At 40.8% G+C, this 25,551-nt stretch overlaps 1 protein-coding gene across 1 annotated transcript in view; it reads left to right on the forward strand.

Moving 5' to 3' along the window:
• Positions 1–6,668: 6,668 nt before the first annotated feature.
• The window catches only part of MLLT3 (MLLT3 super elongation complex subunit), a gene marked incomplete at both ends in the record, with an annotated part of 142,755 nt that continues 123,872 nt past the window's right edge, over positions 6,669–25,551 (forward strand). The window contains 2 exons of the mRNA XM_082497981.1: positions 6,669–6,887; positions 7,211–7,391. Coding sequence (XP_082354107.1) covers positions 6,669–6,887; positions 7,211–7,391 — 400 coding nt within the window. The remainder of the gene's footprint in view (positions 6,888–7,210; positions 7,392–25,551) is intronic.

Below are 25,551 nucleotides of genomic sequence, written 5' to 3' on the forward strand. Positions count from 1 at the left end.
GCTCTTAAAGATATTTTCCATTGACCAGGAGTTTAATATGTTACCAGCTAAAGTGCTTATTTTCTGTTTGATTTGTGATTAGAAATGGACAAGCAAATAAAACCTCAAAACACGCATGCACTTGGCACAGGTTCCTGGGTAGTTGTTCATCCTATGTAAATAACTCAAAAAAAAAGCCAATCCAGAGAGAGTCTTTTGCCATTAGCTCCTGGCAGCCAGAGTGCCATTACAAAGCAGCTTACATATATTTCTTGTCATATGTGTGTGATCAGCTATAGGCTCGTTTTTAAGTTTTGGCTCTGGTTCAGACCAGCATCTTAACATTGTAATCAAAATATCTGTCTTGGAACAGGAATGGGCTATGATTTTATATATTCTCTGCATAAGGAAATTAAAAGATCTCAAATACAGAGAAATTCAAACTGATGATATATTTAAAAGGCACTGTGGTTTGCTTTATAGCCAGTAATATTAGCTGTTTCAGCTAGTTGCTTTTTTGAAAAATTGAAAAACAAGGCCCAGGTAAAAGTCAGTCCATGTATTTGGGTCACAAAATTTGAACATCAAAAAGGAAATTTAAAACAGCTGTGTTTGAAACACTGAAGACAATTCAGTGTGCCCAAGTGATTTGGGAAGCAGTCTCCATTTTTGTGACATATGACATACCTGCCTTGTGTAAGGAAATAATACAGACGGGCAGCAATTCCTTTCAGCTGTGTGTGGAATCACCAACAGTATAGCTAAGAACCACAGCTTCTGTTAGGCCAGGTGCAGTGCTGCACTAACACAACAACGCTGCTTCTAGAGTTAGCTGTACACTCAGCAAAAACGTTGACTCATGTTGCATGTAAGTCAGGGATCTGGGTATCACACTTCACAGCATGATGTAGGTATGTTTGAAAGTCTCTGAACTGGTGTCTACTGGGAAGCCTACAGCTACATCAGCTATTTCAGCAGAGGTAAAATGTGCAAGCACTTTTAGCATTGCAGTAGCTGATTACACGAACCTTTAGGTAGTTAAATACCTTTAAGAACATGACCCAAATGTCTCTCATTTTCCAGCAGCTGTGTATTTACTCTGTGGTAAACCTTGTTGTAGCAGTACTAGATGGTACTACCAGAAAATTGCCTTCACCTTTTTAACTGCGTAGTTCTTTGAGCCAGGGTCTTTGCACTTTCATATGCACATAATTGCATCCATCTGCCTTAATGAACTCAAAGAATGTTTATTTTTACTGTTAATCCAAAACGAAGAAAATAGTTGCACCAGTTTGTCACTTAAGCAGCTCAAGATTGTTCTTTGATTCTGCTCCTGTCAACTGAAGATTGTATTTGGAGTTTGTGAAATTTATAGATATTTTAAATGGCTGTAATTGCATCACAATGCCTTCAGCTTGAATACAGATGCTATTTTTAATTCCTTTATGGTTTAAAAATCAACAACGCTTCAGAACTGACATATATTAAACCACTCCCCTTTCTCTTCCAAATTTGAGGCTCAATCTGCAGTTGTTGCTAAGTAATCAATGCTCAACTGAGTGGTCTCAGTTAAGTCGTTAAAAAGACTATCAGGGTGAATAAAGTCACACTGATGTGCAATATAGGAAAACAGCTTGTATTGATTCAGTCCTGTTCTGAGTCAAGGGGGAAATATTTTTGTCCAAATATGTAAAAAATAAAAATCAGAGTAGAAGGACTCCAGAGGATCATCCAGCTCTGTTTTTTCCAGTAGAATCCTGAGTTAGGGAGGTGAATACAGACTGTGAGTCTGTACCAGAAAACTCACCCATTTAAGGGATTCTGGAAAATAGAATTGTCTCACTGGTATCTGTTAAGAATAAATGATTTTTCCGACTGTATGACACCCTTATTCTCAACTGTAAGACAAGTTAGAGCTATCAAAGAAAAATAATCTCCTGTCAGTGGAAGACTTTTTGTGCTCTTCTTTCCTGTTTCTTCTGTGGATAAAAACTAAAAATCCCCAAACCCTGATCATACAGTGTAGCAGAGAGTCTTTACTTCTTGGACACCTTCTCTCTTGCTAAACCAGTTTGGATATCACAAGCTGTATTAGAGCTACTATTAAAAGTCTAATATCTACTCTGTTTGCCTACACTGTTACCAAAACTTCTCTCATTTTCTTTTGAAATGGCCTGCGTATAAAAGCTGTTTTACTCATCTGCACTGTAATTCTGGTAAAACAAAAATGCGAAAGATACCATAAAATAACAGGACAACCATTAAAGTGATTATGGTTTTGTGGCTTTCAGGAAAAATCCCCAAAGATTCAAAAGGGATTGTGGTTTCCTGACTTCAGCATAAAAGCTAGCAGGAACACAGAGACATACTCTGTGGAAACAAAAGGCGGTTCTTCTTTCACTCACCTGATTCGTTCTCTTTTGCAATATGTACATCTGATGCTGCTAGGCTTAAAAGAACCCTTCCTTTCTCAGAAATTAGTATATCAGGAGGAAAGAAAGATATCAAATCCTGTCTTTGCAGCCTTCTGAGAAAAGCAGGGCAAATAAATAGACATACGTACAAGTGTATCTTGTGTAAAAATATGTCATCATGGCTCCTAACTTGCAAGATAGTAATCATACCCTGCTCTGGCAGGGGGGTTGGACTAGGTGATCTCCAGAGGTCCTTTCCAACCCTGACCATTCTGTGATTCTGTGATATTTGCACACCTTTAAAATGGGAAAAGCTTCTTCCGTCCCTACCATGGATCCTGACAGGTGACTGTACATTCAGGATCAGGCCCACTGTGATCTTCTCTTTAGCTATAGCTATGGATCAATTATGTTGTTATACAAAGGGAGAATTAAATTTAAACAGGCAGAAAGGTTATAATTTTATAAAGTAATAATGATTTTGAGAACAAACTTGGGAAGATTAATTCAAATCTTTGCAGAAGAGGAAAAGCTGGAAGGGGGTGGGGAAGAAGTAGAAATATTCCAACTTAGAGTGATGCTTTTATTTTTGCATTTGACTACTTTGATAGTCAGGCTTGTTCGTACTCAGCCAAACATAACTATGAGGTGACTCACACATAGAAATCATCCATACTATTTTTTTTACATTCAAATTAAATTGAAAAAAAAACACCCCCACAACAAAACATAATTTATTACACAGAAAGATGGTGTCCCTGACTTGCCACAGAATGGGAAGCAAATATATTCTTCATGATGTCAAACTATTATGTAATTATCTAAGGAAGGAAAACACAAACAGGCAGTCAAGATCTTTGAAGAGTTGTCCAGAAATGTAGAAAGATACTAAAATATTATTTACTTTTTAGCTAGCAAGATGTATTGAAGACAAGAGTTCATATATAATAGCATTTCTAACCACAGTGATTCCAATATACATTTCCTTAAGAAAATAATGCTTGTACCTGAATATTTCAGGGCAGCATTCTGTAGTCCTCAAGTCTTAAGGTTGTGGGTACACAGAGAAAAAAAAAAGACTCTCAGGGCTGATACTGTGTATGGAGATAATTCCAAAGACCTGTTTCAGTAACAAATCAGTATTGCAGAACATTTTTCTGCTTTCTGCATAATTGCTGACAGTAAGATAATATGTTCAACTTATTGAAAATATCTATGAAACTACATATGTACGAGCTCAAATACCCACTGAAATATGTATCATTTTAGCTGCCTATGTTTAAAAATCATGTCATCTTTATGAACTAAGTCAAGGTTTGCCTATTACTAATTCAAGCACAGTTGTCTCATTTTTTCAAGGCAATAATAAGAAAGCAGAAATATGCAATGCAATTGTCATAAAACACACTGTATCTGCCACATTAAGAATGGAGTGGTAGCACTATTTTGATAGCAGAGAAGCATATCTTCCACTTCTTCATTGTGAATTTTATGCTTAGATTGGCAGTGTAACATGAAGTCTGAATGTGGGTGATGGGGTGAAAGTAAAGAAAGAGGGGTGGTTTGGTAATGATTTAAATAATCATGTCCACTTACTACCATAAAATTGTCAGTGCTTCAAATTTATTGTTGGAGTAAGAATCAAACAGTACTTCCAGGAGTTGCATTACTCAATAATGAAAGGTCACATGTGATTTGAAATTAAGTATGTGCCAATAATGAAAGACAAAATACGTTTAATATATATATTTTTGTTATTATTGGGAATGTGTTACAGACTCAACTCTGTCCTAATGTGCAAGAGTACATTGCAATTAAGCACCCAAAAATGAGTGTCTTCTGAAAGACAAAATACGTTTAATATATATATTTTTGTTATTATTGGGAATGTGTTACAGACTCAACTCTGTCCTAATGTGCAAGAGTACATTGCAATTGAGCACCCAAAAATGAGTGTCTTCTGAATGGCAAAACCCCTCACTGACTCAAAAATGCATGAGTCTGATTTCTAATGAAACCAAAGGGTTCTAGACAGCTAAATGCTCTTGATGATCTATTCCCAGTCCTTCCAGGTCCATTAAGTGACTGAACACTTGAGAAGAGCAGCTCAGCAACAGCAGAACTGGAACCTTTCTGGGAGAAATGTTGGGGATCCCCAGACTGCAGACTGCTCTGTTTGGATTGGACCTGACACCTGGAAGCCTATTGCATTAAGTGTGGTGGCAATCCAACCTTGCTGTCCTTGCTCGTGTGCATAACCCTTACCCTTGTAAATAGCGTGGGTATCATTTTTTTTTTTTATTTGTCTTGCAGGTATGAAGTTTTAAAGTTACTGGAATCAGTTTTGATGGGTTTATGGACTCAGTGGGAATTCTTATGCATGCTGAATGGCTGGCTAGCCAAGATTAGTAGAGAATTACTAGATCTGCACATTGCAATTTTAGTACTTCAGGGATTAATGTGAATAAATTTCAAGTCACATTGTAACTTGTGGAGTTTTTACATTGTATTCATTCTTTTGAGTTATTAGTACTGTTTTTATTAAGGCTTACAGCATCTGTAAGAAAAATAAGATACAGTTCAGTAGTTTTGAAGGAATTACACTAGAATTTCGATAAAGTGCGTTTCTCATTCCGAAGTGAAAAGAGATAGAAGTCATGGATAGTCAGGGACTTCTGAAGAGGTCAGATGAGGACATTAGCGCAAGGACTCTGTGCGCCATCTTTTGGTGAAACCTGGAACGCCCAAGGAGGGCGTTTTATTTTGTGTGTGTGTCCTTCTCTTGAAAAGGATTGCTGCGTTGGTAGTCGAATCACTGAGTTATAATTGTCAACAGAAAAATGATCAAAAAGATAATTATCGAACAGACAAAAGCAGTTTTCAGTGTGGCAAAAGTTACTTCAAGGCTGTCTGAAAGTACTCATCTGACGACCGCCAGTACCGTGATTTTGATATCTGCAGTAAATCACTTCCAGCTCCTCACTGGCATGTTCCCGGGGCATGAATCAGCACGTTGTCTCGTATGGCACGGAAGGGATACGGAAATCATAACTGCTGTTTTAAAAGAATATCAGCCCATCAGTGGTAGAAATTGCAGTTCGTGCCACAAATACCAGTTCAATAGCCCCGAGTGTCATTTTCCTGCCTGCTGTCCGTTATCACCTGTCGCACCTGTGCAATTAGGGCACTCCCTGCGTGTCTCCCTCCCTTTGTTTTTGCGAGAGGATTTACTGGGGTGTGTGCGTGTGTGTGTGTGAGAAGCGTTTGTTTGTGCCGGTGCACAAGGCAGAGGCAGAGGCTGGGGGAGGAAGGTCCTCCGTGTGGGGTACCTTTGGCACCGGGAGCCCTCTTGCGTGATTTTGGCCGCAGGTCTCTCGCAGGCTGAGGCCGGCGGGTCCCAGCGGTGTTGCCGTTTCCCAGCTGTGAGGAGTCGCTCGCTCTCGCCCGCCGGGTAACGGCGGATCCCAACCACGGCGGTCCCCGCTGCCGCCGACAGCCGGGGGGGTGCCGCCCGCCCGCGGCTCTGCCGGGGGGAGCGCGGAAGGGAGCGCGGCTCGGCGCGGAGGCCGTTGGCGTGAGGAGCGGAAGAGGAGGGGGGCGGCAGCCGCAGCCGCCGCCGCCGCCGCGCGCTGCTTGCTCGCGCTCTCCTGGCGCGGCGCCGGCTGAAAAGACCGCTACCCCGTTGCGCTTTTTGTTCCTGCTCAGTTTCCCTTCCCGCTTACGGTACGACGGGGCCGCCGACAAACCCCCCCGTTCCCCACACACCTCTCGGGGTGTGGCGGTGCCAGGGGCACGGCGCCCGCCCCGCCCGGAGCACCACCCGGGCCCGTCCCCCTGTCCTCCCCCCCGAAACCTGTTACTTTAAGGGCCGGCGGGGCGGGGCCGGGTTGGAGGGGGCTCGCGGCCGCTCTGCCGCACGCCATTGGCTGACCGCGCCGCCCCCCATCCGCCGGTGCCCGCCCCCCCCCCCCCGCTCCGCACACTGTTAATGTCTGTGTCTCGGTGTCAGTCCGGCGGGCGGTGCGCATGCGCGGCGGGCGCTCATCCAGCCGGCGGGGCCGGGGCGAGCGCTGAGGTCGGGGTCGTCGCGGGGTTCGGTGTGGTGCGAGGGGAGGCGGGGGAAGGCAGACAGCGGGAGCAGTGAGGCGGAGGATGCCCGCCGCCACTCCTCTGCGCGCCCGCCGTCGCCTCCACCTCTTCATGAATTAGCGCGGCGGGGTGGGGGTGGGGGCGGGGGACGGGAGCGAGAGCCCCAGCGGAACCGGCGCCCCAGGCATGGCCAGCTCGGTGAGTACCGCCGGGTGCTCGCCGCCGGCAAGGGGTTGGCGCGACGGGGAATTCCTCTTGGCGTGCGGCTTTCCCTGCCTCCCCGCCGCTGCCTGCGGCGACACGGAGCCCGCACGCACCCGGGGGGAGGTGGCGGCGGCGGCGGGTGTCGCCTCAGCCATGTTCCTGCTGCCGCACCGAGGGCACCGAGCGCGGAGGGGGCGGGAGGTGGGGGGAATGGGGATGGCGCTTCCTTGACAGCGGCCCCCGGCTGCCCGCGCCCGCAGGACGGCACCGCGGGCCGGCGGCCGTGCCTGCCCCGCGTCCTCCCGGTGGCAGCGGAGCTCTCTTTCGCCCGCGCGTGCCGGGCCGTTTTTTTTTTTTGTTGTTGTTGCGGGGTCGCGGCGGTGGTACCGTTTTGTCCGTGTCCACCTCGTCCTTCCCCCCTCCCCCCCCCCCGCTCCCTCCGCCTGCGGTGGGGCCGGTTCCTAGCCCCGCTTCCTCGGGCGCTCACTGAGCGCTCCCCGCTTCTCCCTCTCCCCACCCCGCAGTGCGCCGTCCAGGTGAAGCTGGAGCTGGGGCACCGTGCCCAGGTCAGGAAGAAACCCACTGTGGAGGGCTTCACCCACGACTGGATGGTGTTTGTCAGAGGGCCCGAGCACAGCAACATCCAGCACTTTGTGGAGAAAGTCGTCTTTCACCTGCACGAGAGCTTCCCCAGGCCGAAAAGAGGTAGGAACGGGCACCCTGCGGGCCGCCCCGGCGCCGGGGGGTGTGGAGGCGGTAGCAGGGGTCTTACACACACACATACACACCCACACACACACACACACCCACACACACCCGCCATCACCCGAGACGAGCGGTTCCCGGCCGGCTCGGAGCGGGCGCAGCTGACGGGTCTGTGCCGGTCTCGGTGGAGAACAAAAGCGGTCGTCGGTGTGGCGGTGGGCCGCCGGTGGCCCTTTTCCTCCTCCCCGGGGTGGGGGGCTCCTTGCTGCCCCTTCCCCTCTCACGCATTTGCTGCCGCGGGGCTCTCCACTTGCGGCTGCCCGCCGTGGCAGGGACCGGGCCGGCCGTGGGTCCGTGTCCCGGCTCCTCCCGGTCTCTTGCTTGCCGGTGGCACGGGGCTGGCTTCTGTCTCGGGGTAGGTCCGGACCGGGGGTTGTTGCCCACGTGTTGCTTGCTTCGGGCTGGTCCTGCTTTCCCCCCGTGTTCTGAATGTCTGACTGCCGCAGGGATGCCTGGAAATGTGTTCCTGCTCCAAGTATTTGGTACTTGCGTTTGTATTCCCCCAGCACTTTGCTTTCTGCTCAGTTCTCTAGTTCATTGTCAGGGCTTCAGCCTTTTGGAAGTACATGAAAACTTTTGAAAAGGTGTGTATGTGTGGTGTATATTTACCCACATAAGTTGGGCTGGGAGAGGTATAGCAAGCCTTCTGTTCTCAGATCCGATTCCTGAGCGCTTACTGTCCTGATTATTGTAGTTGGGTTAGTAGAGGTAACAGTACAAATAAAAGAAGCAAGCAGGTTTATTTATCCATGCAGACACAGTGGTTAGTAGTTATCTTTCATTTGATCTGTAATCTTTATTGGCATCTAGAACTCCTGCAGTTTCTTAGAACAATATCATCATAAATTCTGTCTGTTTAGAGCTAAGTGGGGAAAAATTGAATGTTCAGGGAGCAAAAATAGAAATTTTTCAGTGTTGAGTTAAAAAAAGCTTTTTTTTTTTTTTGTGGTAAGGTAAAAAAGCATGTATTTTGGTTTAGTGTTTCTCAGTTTGAAGATACCACTTTTTATGACTTTTTTACATTAATTATTGTGTTTCTTCTAGAATATTTTCCTTCCCTTAAGCAATGGAGTGTAAGAATTGCAGTATTTCAACTACTTAGATTATCTCCTAAAGTATAAGCTATTAATTCCCTTTTATTATGGTAGAATCGACAAATTTTTAAATCTACTGTAAACCAGCACAGTAGTACACAACAGTTTTAAGTGGACTATATGTAATACTGCAGTATTTCTGATGAATTAAATTGCCCAGATTGCACTGTGGAGTTTCCCTCCTGTTTTCTATTTGTTCTACAGAAAAACATGGCTTGTGCAGAAAAACACCTGAGAACAGGTCTGAGTAGTCCAAATAGGTGAGATAGCATTATCCATTTTCAGTGAGTTAGATGAGGTATTGAAATCAGTGGTAGAAAGTACATTTGATACTTTGAAGCTCTGTCTGCATAGGGGGTGTTTGTGATGTTCTCTGCTTTTATTATCCATGTCTTATTTATTTGCTCCTTGTTGTCTGCCCTCAGGGAACATGACTTTTCAGCCCTGACTTGGGGGTTGGTTGCTAGGTATGATGTGGAGCTTGCTAATAAGACTATATTTTCAGACTTTTGCAAGTGGAAGATGTATAGTTTGTCGCTGGGAATGTGTTTTGTCTCCAGTTGCTGAGTTTAGTTATGCAGTCATTTAAGCCATTGTTTTAAAGTGTTTATTTTGGGGTTTTATTTGTATGCATCATTTCCATGATGTGGCAACTGCTGGGAAAGATGCCAACTCGTATAGCCCGGGAGGGGACATGTCATACTCTGATTGCACATGACTTGGATTGTAGGAGAACGTTGCAGCCGCTCCCATCCAGCAGAGTGTAAGCTCAGATGGCGGTAACTCCGTTCACTGCTGGGCTTTGCTGTACTTTTTGGAGGCTAAGCAATGAGTGAAACGTAGATGCTGAAGAACCCTGAAGTCACGGTGGGAAAGATGAACATTGTGCTGCTGAGAATGATCCATGAATGAATTGCCTAGCACATTTTCTGCTGTACAGAAGCATTTAAAAAACTGGTGGTGATAGATGTGTGCCTTGTAAATGGAAGCATTTTATTTGTCTTTCTAATTTACAAATACAGTTACAATTTTTGACAAAAATATTCTAGGTTTTTTTGGCTCTGTAAATTAGTGGTGTTAGTTTGATGTGACCTCAGATGGCCTTCAGGGTGGTATCTTACGTGTTGCATATTGGGAATGATACGCTTGCTTGTAGCGCTAGTCAAACTGTTTTCCATCACTTCCTCTGAAGTTATATGCTTTATTATTTTAGTATAAGATAACTTACCACTTGTAGATACTTGCCAAGTTCTCAAACTAATCATGAGCTATGGTTTAGCAAGTTGAAGTAGGTATACAGTATTAATCAAAAGCAAGTACTACTGTACTGACTACCTATAATAGATTTCTGGCAAGTGATTTCTTCTATCTCTGGATTCATGCTGTGAAGGGCTGCTCTAACATGTATGCTTACTAGGAAAAGTTTTAATTCATTAGGCCTATACGGAGAGCTCATGGATTAATTTGAAAATAGTAAATGGATAGGCTATCATAGGTGTTATTAGTTAATAATGTGTTTCTGTAGCTAGATTACTTTTTATTAGGAGTATAGTCATTCCAAACATCCAGGGGGGAAAGGGATGTGAATTATTTTCAGTCTATTTGCTTTGCATGTTTATGAGAATAGCTGGATAAACTGTCAGTTTGCTGCCTACAACTCTGGCTTTGCTCATCTGTTCTGCCTATACTAGGGATTTTGAAAATACTAGAGGTCGGTGCAGAGTTTGCAAAGGTGTGTCCAAGTGTTTGCTCTGCTAATAGTCACTGCAGAGCAAGCGGTGTCCTGTACCTTGAAGTTGAGTCAGTTTTAAGGTGGAAACACAACTAGGGACAGTGTTCAGTTGGTGGAGCACAGAGCAGGTTGGTTTGTGTGTATAGATAGGACTGGAAGGTGATGGTGACTAACGGGGAACAGAGAGTATAGATAAGCTAGAGTGACCTAATAAAATAGTCTCCTTCATCTTTCTCTGTCTTGCCTGAAAAACATGAGCTTGGCAGCAATTTTATTGTTTTCCGTTTGCCTTATGATGACTGAGTGTTTCAGTTCATCCTTGCACAGTGGAGCATACAGGCATTTGCAGAGACTGGTTCCTCATACTTCCTCCCATTTAATGGCCTGCTCCTGCTATCTCATTTCCATGAGTAGTTTCATAGGGGGGCTACAGAACTACTTGTCAGTTGCACTATACACTACCTTGAAATGAAAAAAATGCCAATCAAATTCTGGTTCTGTGCATTTGGATTAATTGTACAAAACACGAACAAAGTTGACTGCATCAGTTGCTCAACATGTGATGGACAGGTTGGTGCAGTTTCAAGATGTGGATAGGCTCATCCATGGAGATGTTTTGGTCTGCTGCTTTAAAGGAATGTTTAATTTAGACAAAATTTTTTACAGTGACAGCTTAATCCTTTCGTTAAAGCACATCTTACACTATATTTTTAAAACAGTCTCTAGTGATCTATATTTTGGCTGTAAAAATGCTTCATGAAGCTCCCTGAAAGTATTTAATGATAATATGCTGTCCAGTCAATGAAATGTCTTAGAAAACTTTCATTAGGAAAAATGATGAAGTTTTTCCCTGGTTACTTTGTAATTTTTTTTTTTATATTTTTTAAACTTGCTTTTCAAATACTTTACTATGTTAGGAGGCACATTAGTGGAAGGGAAAGGAGATCCTTAATCTTTCCTTCCTTTCCTAGGCCCATTTTATCGATGTGTTGACCACAATGTAAATGCTGCTGCTTTTAGTAGCTTGCATGTTGTTTTGTAAAATTTTGGAGAAAATGACCGAACAATATTATCTCACTCACTGTTCCTGCTTAATTTTTTTTCTTTTGGTGATTTTTAAATACTAAGTATAAAATAATATTAATCTCTCCCTGCTCCATTTAAAGTCAATGAGGGACTTAACTTTCTATTAATTTTAGTAAATTGAGCAGTCTGACAGTAGGGACCCACAAGCAGATTCTTACCAGAGGACTTAACTAGCATAAGCAGCTGGTAAAGATCAATAAGCAGGCAGTTTTCTGCTGGGTAGGATATTTAGCTACACTTGTAAGAATTTATGTTAATTGCAGGTCTGTTTGGGGTTCTTTTTGCCTCTTAAATTTTGCCTGAGCCTAACCCTCTAGGTATGATAGTCATGTGGGAATTTCTTTTTCCATCAGTCTTACAGATGCAGGCTGGGTACAGCACCTCTTAAGGCAGGTGTTGCTATTTTAGTTGGAAAACTGTTCCGTTATTGGCCATGGATTTGCTCATCAGCGGATTTCAACCGTGGCCAAATTAAACTTCTGATGTCTAATGAAGAATTTTGTTTGTTCAGTACAAAAAACTTGAGGCATAATTTTGCTACTACTTTAATAAGAGGCTGAATAGCTTTGAGAGTGTGTATGTGTTTTCAAGTGCACTTTTAAATTCAGCTCTATGCAAATCAAAAAGGCATTTCACAGCTTTCTTTTTCAAAGAGATAGAGGTGAGTTTCAATATAGGGAAGCTATAAAGTTTCATCTTTACATGAGTGCCATCAGTAAATAACTGGTAGATTTCATGGGAAGATGCAGCCTGTATAGGAAAACCCGTTTCTAATAGATAATTTCCCCTCTCTGATATATCTGTAAAAATGGTCACATTCAATGTCAACACTTATACTTCATTTAGAAGTATATGGTGTAATAAGGACATGATTCCTCAATTGGGCAATATACATCTGTTTTATGAGTATACAAATCTGATGATCGCTTTCCATCAGAAGTGGTTTGCTGTCTGCGAAGACTTGCATTGCATTCAATCAAATGAAGTTAAATGCAGACTCGTGTGACAATGGGCTCTTAGGCTTGTTCAAGATACCAAGTGACTGTATAGTCTGTAGTACATCTGCGTGACAAGACCTGTGAGTAACATGGCTGCTACATCCTCCAGTGTCACAAACTTACAGTTTTTAAAGTTTACTTGCACATGTTTTTGTGCAGCTTAATTGTGTGGTTTGTGTGCTCAATGCCTGCTTTTTTTCATTCTCCTGCATGAGCTGTCTAGTTTCGGATAGATTTCCTCCCCTTGCCAGCATGTTTCTGCAAAGGCAAATACTAATTTCTATCGGAACTGCCAGTCAGTTCTCTCGTTTCTTAACTCTTAAAAGATGAACCTAGGTTATTTGTTTCACAGTAAGTTAACTATGAATAGCATTTAATTGCTAATACAGTATTTCTAGTTTTAAGAACCTATTTAAAGCTACCATATTAATAATCTGTGATTGTAAGTCTTCTGGATTTTAGATGGTAGGAAATGAAATGTAGTTTCAGGGCTATTGTGCACAAGATTTTTGGGTAGCTGTAGAATAATACTCTCTTGAAGTACAGAAAACCAGATTGTTGTCTGTAAGATCAGCTCTATTACTACTTCAGTAAGATGAGGGAGAAGATAACTCAAAATGTTAAAATCAGTTGACAGTTAAATTTGTTAGCATTTATTTGAGAAAATGAAAACAGCTGGGTTGTTTGCTGTTTACTGTTGTTACTCTTTATTTCTGTGCAGTTTTTATCATTAGAAAAATAGATATGTAAGAAATCTTTAAACCACGTATTTACTATCACAGGTTAAACCATCTGAACTGCAGGTATAATTAAGTCTGTTAAGATTTTTCAGTGCTGTACTAGTAAGCTGTAAAATGTTGGAAACTTGATTTGTGTTTTTTGTGGTACTGTTCAAGGTATGAAGGCTGTTCTTGTAACAATGCTGTGCAGTATGGCTAGAGGTTTTTCTTTGGTGTGTTGAGTTTGGATTCTTTCTTTTTTTTAAATTAAGGTTTTGGGGAGAAATTTTGGAGAGGGTTACTCAATCCTTTGTTCTGGCAGAATCTGTGGAAAAAACCAACAACTTGATAGTTGCAGCCTGTAAAGCCTGTTGATAATGCTTGTAATAGGCAGGGAAAGCACAGATTAATTTATAAAGGTTTTAATAATTACAAATAATGTAAGAATTAAGTGTGCAGGCTGCTGCAGTTTGACTTCTTTAATTTTTGTGAGATTCTTATGATGGACATGTGCACTTTTAAACCAGCAGAATTTAATTCATGTGCCATCATTCTGTTTCTTCCCTTCCCGGGAGTGACTGAAAGTCATATATGAAACAAAGGAACTGTCAAATTCTAGCACTTTTATATGTTTGCATGAAAGTTATGGTTTCTTACCTTGTCATAAAACACTTCACTTCTAACTGAAAATCTTGTTTGCTTTTTCTATGACTATTGGCTTTTTGCTGCGCTTTCTATTACAGAAAGGAGAGGAAGAATGGAATCGTATTCAAAATATTTGTATGCTTACTTAAATCTCTGTGTGGGAAATTCTTTTAAAATTAAATGAACGGTAGTGCCTACTATTAAAGGATACAGCTAAAATACTGATTTTTGCAATACAGAAACTAACTTAAAACACTGTACACTCCTGGGTAAAACCTGTTGTTCAGTACCTGTTTAAAAACTTAAAATCGTTAACTTCTTTCTGGGGTGCCATTTATTTAAGCAGTATTAGTGCACAAAACTGTTACTACCAGGCAGAGTCAGTCATTGGAGAGTTTATCTCATCAGTGTCCTTGTGATGGTGCTCCTAGGCAGAGCATCAATGCTTAATTCTCTCCCTTGCTTGCCAGCTATGGGCTGTATCACACAGTTAGTCCTGTGCTGAGCTCCTGCACTGACTCTGGCTGTCTTTAGGAGTTCAGGTTTGTTTCTTTGAGCTCCCCGAACGAGCCCAGTGGTGCTGGATGAGTTTGATTTTAAAATCTGTGGAACACTATGGCGACAGAGGTCTCAACAGCTGTAATGTCATGTAAATAATGGATCAAATCTAGTTTCTTTTAAATACAGTTCAGACTGATTATGAGATGCTGATGCATATGAATTGCCTTTATATGGCTTTAGTAACTTGTCCATAACTCTATCTAAAAACATATGCCTATACAGTAGGATGTGTATGTTTTTCATAAATATACATTTCATTTTCTTGCTCGTGAGGGTAAATACCAAGATAGGTATTTCTGTTTTTCAAATGGTTAAGATGGCAGACTATAGTGCAAATGGTGTTAACTACACATAACAAAAAAAAAGCAGAGCTTAACAATAAATGTGTTGGATTGATTTTGCTCGTGACCACTAAGATACTGAGTGGTTTGTAATTAAGTCTAAATTTACTATTTGTGCTTGCTGTTCTGAAGTTTGTACAGAAAAACTCCACCTGGCTCAATGGGACACTAATCGTTTTTCTTGTTCTAGGTAGAAGTAACATGAACATAAATTGTATCTTTAAACAAGGGTTGACAGTGTTCTGTGTTTGTGGGTTTGTAAGGGAAATCAAGGACTTTGTCGGTATACTTAGAGGGAGACATTATTTTACCTTTCATGTGCTGACTTTACAGGTCAAATAATTCACAAAGGAATAATGCTGAGATTCCATTGAGGCAGAACTACTCGATATTGCGCACTGGACTCCAGCAACTGTGGTGTTTTCCATCATGTGTGGGGGGAAAAAGGGCAGGTCCAAAAATGTTTGCTGTTGCTCAGCAACCTTTCTGGTAGTGGAGGGCAGAAGTTTTCTTGAGGAATTTTGATAGATAAGTATTAAATGGGTAAACAGCATTTGAATACCTATTGTGATCCAGTACCAGGCTCTATAATTAACAGAAAAAAAATTTTCACATTTCATCTTATATAATGTAAATTTGAAATGAATATTTTATTGAAGCATTTCGTAAAACTATTTACAGAATGGCTGTTTGTAAGTCATCCCAGTACTAACATCATGCTTTACTGTAAAGCAGGCAAGAGGTCGAATGAACTTGAAATTTTGTGTGCTGTGTGGACATGGAGATGTACAGGTCTGGAATAATATTCAAGGGCAGTTTTTTTTTTAACTGGGATACTGCCTGATGATTTTTTAATTTTTTTTTTTGTTTGTTTCTTTGGTTGTGTTGTTTTTTTTTCTTCTTTTCTTTTGCTTGTCCAGCCTGGAGGCACACCATATTTCTGGACATGCTTGGTATTAAAACAAAACAATTTAATATTACCACAAGGAAAGACAAAACTGTGTTGAAATAAAAAAGTATATTGAAATGTGTAGAGTCATATTAGTGGGACAGAAATCAGTTTCAAGCCTGTTTCTCTAAAAAGATCTTAATGAAAATAATTTTGTTGGAATTATTCCAAAGTATTTCTTTAAATATCCCTTAAACATATAAAGCTGAAAGAGCTTTCACTTTTAAAAGAACAGCATGCCCTTGTGATTTCTTTTTTGAGCCAGTGTTGTGGTATTCTGCCTCTGTGAGAAGGTAAACCTATACTTAAGGAAATACGTAGACACTAATAAGCACAGATTTGTTCTTTTTAGCCAGATCCAATGCCCAGCCTTTTCCATCCAATGTCCAGTTGCTGCCCTTCATTAGGGGACCACTTAGAAAATGGAGGTACTGCTCAGGGTCCAGGACCTGCATGCGGTGTGTGCTCGCTTGCCACAGCCTGCGCTATACCAGGACTTGAGGTTTTGTTTCAGTGACCACCAACTGAGGATGTGCCACACTCCAGAGCGTGGCTCCTCTGCACTGCGGGCAGCACACAAGGGAGTGTCCAGGGAGCGACCTGCTCTCTGAAGGATGGCCCAGTGAGGAGGTGGAGGTGGATATCTACTGCCAGTGGATAACCAACCGTGTGTGAGATCTGGGTTGGAGTTTTAGGGAACAGGGAAGAAATCTGTGGAATGGTTTTGGTGCGTTTGAAGACCGAACACCAAAATTATTTATGCAAGCTGTATCCTAAATTCAGTAGCTGGCCTGAGGATGGAATTACAGTTATACTAGTATAGTTTGGCCTTGCACAAAACAAAAAAAAACCACCCCAACAGGTAAACTTCAATTATCTCAAAAATAATGAGCCATGGCAAGGAATAAAGACAGAATCTAATGATGAAAGTAGTCACTAGAAAGCCATATACATATGCTTTGAGAGAGGGGGTAAAAAACCAGAAGTGTGTTTTGTAACTATACTGTTTTGCTTAGCCTTTCATTTAAAATACAATCTTATAATAAATTTATTTGTATGCTACACTGGAGTCAGAACATATTATTATTATGAATTCTTCTGTAATATGTTAAGGTTCCTTATTTGTTTTGATGCTGCTACTGTTAAGGTTATGCCTCTTAGATCTGCGAAGATCTGCTCACCTGTGGTATAATTCCTGTACTGTTAATACTTTAAAGCTTTTTGACACTCAAGTTATTATTTCTTTACTTGTCTAAAGTGTCTCTTAAGTAAGTGTGTGGTTTCTGTGAGTCTGTGAGTATTGTAAACACTCCCATTTGTATCTAGCAAATATTCCAGAACAGAAAATCCAACTTCTTAAATTTGGCAAGGCTTCTTTTGCCCCTTTCAGTTGAGCCAGGTTTTAGCCTACTTCTATAGAATATTGCTGTGGTGCCTTCTCAGCAAAAAGTATTTTAGTCATAACATATAGCCTACTCAGTAATTTGTCACAGTTGGGTTAATAGAAGCAGCAATATAGTAATACAATTGAACATCCTTATTATCTGAAAAATAAGTATACTTTAGGAAGTTTGTCTTCTCAGACTATAAATGACTTTTTATGATTGGTCTTAACTTGAGAACCAGTGCACTCCCTTGCTTAATAAAAAGTCAACTAGAACACATAAACGTATTCTCCATCTTGTGGTCAGCCTCTTCTATCTCCTCTGTGTAAGTATGGGGAAGTAGCAGCCTTTCAACCAGTCTCTGTGTCTACATAGGCATCCTTTCTTATAAGGATATTAGCTTTTATTATTCTTTAGTGCTATCCTTTCTAGAATGCTTCCCTAGATACTTTCCTTCCTTTTAAATAAAGGAAACTACTTACAGCTGACTGTTACAAATGCTGTAAGGTATCTATATGGAAATTACTGTGAAGCAACACCATCCAAATTCTTTGGGTGCCTTCGGCACTCTTGTGCGAATACACCAATACCAGCCCTTGAACCTAAATCAAATAAGGTAGCCCAGCAACGGTAAAACACTTCAGTGTGCTTCTGCAGGCACTGCTGTGCCGTGCTTGCACTCTTCCAGTGGGTGGCTGGACAGCCTGTGAGTCACCCTGTGTTGATAACACAGTAGAGATGGTGATGAAAAAGGCTCTCTTGTACATCGGAGCCCTGAAGTAGAACCTGTTTCACTGCTGAGATGAGTCGGAAATGGCTCCAGGAAAGCAGCAGTGACCAGCCGTCTTCAAGCTAGACCTGGTTGGGCAGGTTGTTCTATGTGAATCCAGTTACAGCACTTCTGTTGCTCAAACCTAATGACCAAATGATTGTAATGGGAGGGTAAACTTCAGAAACCCACCACAGTCTAAACCATGTATGTGCATGGTTGCACACACGCACTTTTTACAAATATTGACTCTTCCATAGACATGGAACAGGGTTTTGTGTGGATCCTGTAGCTGTCCGTCATTTTAAGTTTAGATGATATGTTGTACCTACTGTGTTTAAATACCTGTGCTTTAGAAAACTGAAAGTATCTGTTTGATGTTGCACTTAATCAAAGGCTCTTCTTGAAATACTTGCTGACTACCATTTTAGTATTTGCTTCAGGCTTTATTGTTAAATGTTGAGTGATCCCACACTGAAAAGTTTATTTTTCAGCTACAAAATTATTTGCAAACAAACTAAATGTCCCTATTGAGTGTGCATGAGAATAAAAGTTAATATTTGACAAAAATAAGGTTGTCAAATAAACCATGAATAATTTGTTTTCATTATACTTTCTGTTGTCTGGAAACTAAATAGTAACAAACTGGTTTCTGTGCAGCAGATCTACATTGGGTTACTTACTTGAATTTTTGGTATAATGAAGGCAAAGTTAAACAACTACTGCAGATCTTGCAGGCTTTGTAACAAAAGTTTAGTTGTATTATTCTACTAATCTTAGGCTGTAGGGATATTTCCATATATTTGTCTTAATGCCTAAACTGCAATTTTACAGGAGTTGAAGTACGAATAAACTACTTGTAGACTGACATTTTAAGTGTACAGCCAAAATTATCTATTGATGTTTCAGGTGGAATGTTTAAATGATTTTGGTTTTTTTTCTGTGTTTGAGTAGCTTAAATCTGGGAAGTTGTCAATTTGTGTGTCTAGACAATGGAAAATTTTACGTTTTAGTTTCTTCCTTTGTGATCTGTCCTGAAGTCTAGATAGTAGTAATTTCTTGATTAAAAGCTAAACTAAGCTCCAGGTTTTGAATGCATTTTTAATGATGCATTTGATGTGTAAATATTAAGTTAAGCTATATAGCATGTAGTCTGTAAATGTGTTTATATGCATTGTAGTTTTAAAGGCATAATATTTTTTTTTTCTTTAAGTGATTTTTGAATCTAATGCAGTTATTAGATCAGTGTGTTTTGCCTTGAGGCTTCAGTCACTTAATCTAAACGCAGAAAATTTCTGCAACATTCTTTATGTGTCAATAAAAGAAAACTGGCATCTGTATCTTTGTGTGAAAAGCACTGAAGCAAATTAAGAGTGGTTAAGATTGGTGTGCAATAAGTTAGTAAAGATAAGGCTTTTTTCTCATCTTCCCCCTGCCCTCCCTAGAGGGTTGTTTTCTTTCATACATTTTATGCAGCCTGTTGTACTGTACATTAATCTTTCATAACTGGTCTCTAAACCATTTCTATAGTAGTTTTCACAAAGCCAGTGTGGGGACCCAATGTTTAACTGCAAATTAGGGGTACAGTAAGTACAAAATGCCTTCCAGCCATAGCCGGCTTTGGATTAGAAGCGTTTTTGCAACTTTTCCTTGCCAAAGTTAAGAATAGTGGACTTTATCATGTCAAATTTTGCATAGTTTTTCATAATGAGAAGTGTGTTTCTTCAAAAGTGCCACAAAAAAGGGGGAAGGGGGTGGTCAGAAAAATGCATGAATTAAAGGTTACTCTTCCTTTTTTGATTTTTCACTTTATTGACTGATTCTTTTCCTTGCTAGAGATCACCAGGTTGATGCCTGTTTTTAAAAGGAAGGATTTAAAATGAAATTACGGTGTTTTTTTAGGATAATGCTAATTTTATGCAGCACGTCTAGAGCCTGTGAAGTCATTCTGTGAGGAGAAAAAATGTGACGTGGACATGCACCTTATCTATACAAATTGTAACTCTAGAATAGAGAGTCCATAATTCTAATTTAATATTGACTCTGTGTGTATGTATGTTTGTGTGTGCCTGCCCATGGTAGGAATTACTGGCAAAATTTGTTTTAGCCTTCCACCAGAAAATGCCAGGCACTTAAAATAGGCAAAGAGTTTAACAGTGTTTTGGATTTTTTTGTGTCTTTCAACCAATATAAATAATACTTACTCTGATAATGTTTTCCTTGGCTTATATGGAAGTTTCTCTCACGCAAAGAAATATAGTCATCAGTCTTCAATGTATTCAGTTTCATATCTCTTAAATTCCAGATCACTTAAGAGGCAAAGGCTTTGCTGGCAATATTTTAAGGGGTTATAGTGTTGTCCTCTTGTCTCTCGCAGAGGTGTTTCATGGATATTTGTTCTTGCTGTACCAACATGGTTTCTATCTCCCCTTGCTTACATGAGGGGAAGACCATTTCATAATATAAGTAATAACACAAAGATAAAATAGCTGTATAAATCCTCAGGTACCTGTGATAGTTGAATTTCAATGTATTTTTAGTTTATTACTGGCAATATCAATGCCTTAAAGGGAAAGATAATATCTTTGCTTCCTCCGCATGCTTAAGCGGTTTCACCATTTCCCTTTACTATTTATGATTATTTCCCACCCCTTTCTTTGCCATCCACACAAGAAGGGTTAGATCTGAATGCTTAAGCAGGAAAATGCACTTTCCAACTAGCAGTAAGTATTGGGGAATCGGAGGCAGGTGCAGCATGGTCCCTGCCTACTTTCTCAAGCTGTCTGTATCTCTGCCCTCTGTGAGGTGGTGTTGATTTAAACCATTGCTGTACCTTATCTGTTTGTGTTTGTTCTAAGTCGCTTTCCTTTCAAACGTAATCATCCTAGTGTGAAGATGTTTGAACTTGTGGGAATTGAAATGTTTTTATTTTCCCTCTGTGTCTTCTGGAAATTAGATTTTTAGCATTGTCCTAGGATGGCTTTGAAGCCCTACAGACAAGCTGGTATATCAAAGGGCTATAGGAATTCAGCCATAATTGTTTTATGGCTTGGCAGAAATCGGACCTATTTGTATAGGTAGCATGGAAAATAGCTGTGATTTGACAATTTGGTGCCATTTATCTCCACCATAAAAATAATAAAAAAAAAAGTTAAAAGGGTATTTTGGAAGCAGGAACTAAGCTGTAAATGTAAATTGCTTCTCCATTTTCTCAAAGGAACAAAAAGGAAACAGGGTTTAGGAAGCTTTTTATTGAAGCAAAGTTAACAAGGACCTTGTCTACTTGAAGCATATTTAATACTGTACTTTCACATTTGTTTGTTCCTTTAGTACAATATCACATCATTCAAAATGTACAGATTTAAAAGGACTTGATTACTAATAAGTCAGAAGGAATATTCATGCAAACTTATGCAGCAACATGAGTAAGTAGTCTGAGTGACAACAGTTCTGGAAAATTGGAAATAGTTAATTTTTCTGTTGTGAGTATAAGCGTGGTGCCCTTGCTGTCTTCTGGAAGTCTTATTGCAAATTACTTGTCCAGGTATGGTCCATGATTGGACAGTTAAGTGTGCAGACCTGAAACTCTAGTATGATACTTTCTCAGTTGCTTGGAGAAACCATCTTGGAAATGTGTTGGCAATCTTACTTGCAACCCAGCAGTTAGGAAACACTGGATCCCCACAAAAGAGCTTTTGGGTGTTCTGCTGCTTTCCAATATGTTGATAAGTATCTGGTGACAGTAACTTGCTTGCATTTGCCTTGCTTTTCACTTGGCTGTACAGAGCACTCCGAATATGTGAGTATGTTTGTGGGGTTATCCCAGTGCCCTGTATGAGGGAGTGATGTAGGGAAGAAGTGTTCTCTGAGATACTGTTCAGGTGCTTGTGGTAATAGAACAAGTGCTGGAAGACCATCTTTTCTTAAATAAAAGCAGCATTTGAAGAGCTGTGACTTGGTATTGGCACAAATGTCAGCTAGGAGAACTTGTCACCAGGTATCCTTATGTGTCTAAAGAGATGTGGAACTGCAGGGCAGAGCAACTGGTTTTGTTGCTTTCCCACTGATGTAAATTCCAGTACTTTGCAACTACAGGGGCATCAAGACATTAGTATTGCTCAAGGTTACGACTGTTGAGGTAGTTAGCATTTGGCTGGCAGTAGTCTCTACTCTGTAAATAAAGCAGAGAATGTTCAAGAGGGTGAAAAGAAGAAGCGCTCCAACTTAAAAACAGAAATTTGAGGCCCAGAAAATTGAGTCACCCAGTACACCATGCTGAGCATAGCAGAGGCTAGCAATTCCACTCCAGCACTCTTCCTTCTGTTGATGTAGGTGAACCTGCTTACATCTGGGCTATTTTAATAGATTAGGCACACCTGATCCTTTTGTCCCTGATCTATTTCAGGTTTTGAAAGTGCTGATGTCTGTTGGAACGTTAATATCATCAAACAAGTAATGAAATTTCTGTTTGCTGTTGGGCTTCTCTTAATGTATGGACAAGGTTCGGTACCTCTAATACTGGCCTGCCCTATGCAAATCTCACCGTATTCCTGTTAACTCTTACTCTGAGAAGGAAGGAGATTTTTATCTCAAGAATTAATGCCATCCTTTCTGCTACCAGTGGCACTCCTGTCACTAGAGAGACTGGTTTCTTTATTAATATCTCAGCTATCTTTGTCTTTTGGTATCTAGAGGTGACTGAACACTTTAATAAGCTGTGGAATTCGTCTTAAACTCACTACTTCTGGATCTATTGATTTAAAGTTGTTTGTTCTCAATGGCTTTCAGGTTGTCTGGTTATGCCCTTAGTTGGTTTCCAGCTTTCACATTCATCTGTTAAAGATGGAAGAAACTACAAAGATTTGTAGTTCAGCTTGTCATATAGATTGTGTTTTTTTTTTTTCCAATCTTGCTTTGAAGACATAGCTATTTCTTCTCAGTTTATGGTATTTGTTTGAATGTTGCCTCCTGACTTTAGTTGTCGTGCTAACATCTGTAATTTGGCCTGGCTGGTAAATATCTTCCCTCGTATAAAGCAGTGCTCTTGAGTTTCAATTCTTGGGCTTCTCACTGAGCTAACAGTGTCCTTGCTGGGATGGGATTATTAGAAAGTAAGATGAAGGAAAAATAGCTGGTGACTTCTATGCAATGAGATGTGAGCGATTGCAAAACTTAACTATAGAGCTTGAGTTGTTATGTGGTTGCCATTCAAACTGTGTCTTCAGAGGGTTAGCACTTCACGTAACTTGGGTGCAACTTGACAATGCAATTGATTGAGCACTGTGTAGCTTCAGTTGGTTTTGTTTCTCATCTTGCGTTCTAAATTGATAACAAGTCTTTCAGTTGTGGAGCAATGAAAGTGGAGACTTCAGGTGTATCTCAAGCTTTCAAACTTGTGGCATGCTAAAGTCAACTGGCATATGAAGGGGGACTCTCCAGCTGTCTGTTTTAACAGCATGGCTATAGCCATTTGGCTTTTGACAAGCTCCTAGTAATAAATATGTTTTAAGATCTTATTTGAGTCAAGTCCTGAAATAGAATTCAGTTAAAGGGTGTTGTAGTTCATTGTGATTTGTGGGCATCTCTGACCTGCAGCAACGGCACTGGAGAAGAGGAGGTGCATCTGCCAGTATCTTCTGCTCTATGTGCTCATGTGGTTGCAGTTTTCCCCTTTCATCTTTGTGTAAAGAGTGGCCAGGGAACTGTACACAGCACGTGGTAGGTGAAGTGCCTTTGTGCATTTTTCTACTCCATACTGTCCTCATTCTCAGCTTCTACACCAGCAATAATGTGGTATTTTTGTTTATCTTGTTCTCTGTGCACTAGTTGAGGCACCCAGAGGAGCTTAGTTTCCATTTGCTAGTATGTGTTATCCTGCAGTTGCACACGTAGTGTAGTTCTTGGGGAAGAATCCAAAGAACGTCCATTCTTACTGTGAGCTCTGAGTGCTTGAGAAGCTTTAAATGGTAGTGGATACTTAGAAGATGTCTTGTTTATACCACTCCTTTTAACATGCTGCTGCTATGTCATTATTTCCTGTGTAAAGTTCATAGCAAAAAGGAACATGATACCTTTTAAACATCTATAAAACAAGATCTCTAGCTGCAGAAAGTGGATTTGCAGCTTGTGAGCTTATCTACCAAGCTGAACTCCCATATGGCTAATCTTGAGGACTGCTGTCCCAGTTGCTAGATGACTATTTTTATTCTCAGAGCTCTGGTGAATACAATTAGATTCATACAGACAACAAACAATTGCAGTTAACGTGGTGTGCCTTAACAGATCTGGGTGCAGCCTGCTGCCATCTCTCCTGTCTGTGTGCTGCTGCAGTTTTCCATGTGACATTGGTGTGAGCTGGGCCAGCACCCTAATTCAATAGAACACAACTTCGAAGCCTCTCCCACCACTTCTGACTCTGAACTCTGAGAAGTTCATTTTCTGTTGGATCCCTAGGCTGAACTGGCTTGCTCTAGAGCTACAGTGTCATCCAGTGCAAGTAGGAGAGGTGGGAATGCATGGCTAGGAGTGGAAGAAAAAGTAAGACTTTCTCTTTCACTGCCAACTTGTAGTCACGTAAGGTGAGATACTGTGTCAAAACAAACCAAAACACAACACATCCTTAGAGTTCTTGACTACATAAGTATTGCTTTGAGACTGCTGTTGATGTATCGTGGCCTAGGCTCTGACACTTCTGCCTTTGTACAAGAATCTTTAACTTGCTGTAGAACTCTACTTACTTGTAGTAAATTTCACTTTTTTCTAAGTGCTGCAGACTTTGCAACATATTTGGGAGGTACAGGACACTGCAGTATTGATCTTTAAGATCCAAAGGAAATTGCAGAGTTGGGGAAAAGTTTGCATTCTGTCTGATAAAACATTATCTACCAACTAGGAGGCATATGGATCTGTTATAAGAAAAGGATAATGGGATGCTCTGCTTTTTACTTAAAAAGAAGAATGTAATGTTAAAAAAGCTTTTTTTTCTTCATTTTTTTCCAATGATATATCTTGTTTTCTTTGAAGTGGCCTATGATACTCTGTTTACTCAGTGGATAAGCAAGGCCAGTAAAGGGAGATGATTGTCTTGTATTTCTAGGGTTTGTACACTTCTGAAGAGCCGTGAATTCCTTTTCTTTTTGGAATGCTCTCAAGGTTACCAGTATGCAAGGCATGTCGTAGTACTCCAGGGAACTTCACTGCCCAACTAAGTGAGAGGTTTAAAGAGGAAATTGTCTACAGTGGTCATGCCAAAGCTAAGCTTACTGCCTTGTATACTTGTGATTGATATCCGTGCAAGTCTGTTTCTACTTTTTATGTTCTAAGTACATCCTCAAATTTTTGCTTTTGTTTTTGTTGGTTTGTTTTTGTATGGGAGCATTTAAATTGTCTAATTGGTTTCTTGACTAGTAATCTTAAACCCCCAAATAAATTAGTCGGACTACTTCTTGGGTTTGGTATTTGCAAGGGAAGAGGGAAAGTGACCTGACAATGTCTTTTCTTCTACAATATTTGACCAAAATGAGCAAGTGCTTTTATTCCGTTTCTCCAGAGACAAAACTCTTTGATGGCAGAGATGATTACTGCAGTGATATTTGAAGATACACTGCTTACTTTGATGCACTGTTTTAAGAGCCTCCACTGGGCACAGTGGCACAGCGATAAGTGTTCATCAATGGAATGGCTTACTAGTGATGGAGAGTACACTGCAGTATGTCAATGATGCAGGAGCTGAGCTCTGCCAGCGTGACTCCAAGAACTCTCTCTACTACATGCTCATAACTCAGTAAGCTTTTACCACATTTTGGTTCAAGGTGGACGTGT

This window comes from Vanellus vanellus, assembly GCF_965231255.1.
Source record: "Vanellus vanellus genome assembly, chromosome: Z".
Taxonomy (NCBI): Eukaryota; Metazoa; Chordata; class Aves; order Charadriiformes; family Charadriidae; genus Vanellus; species Vanellus vanellus.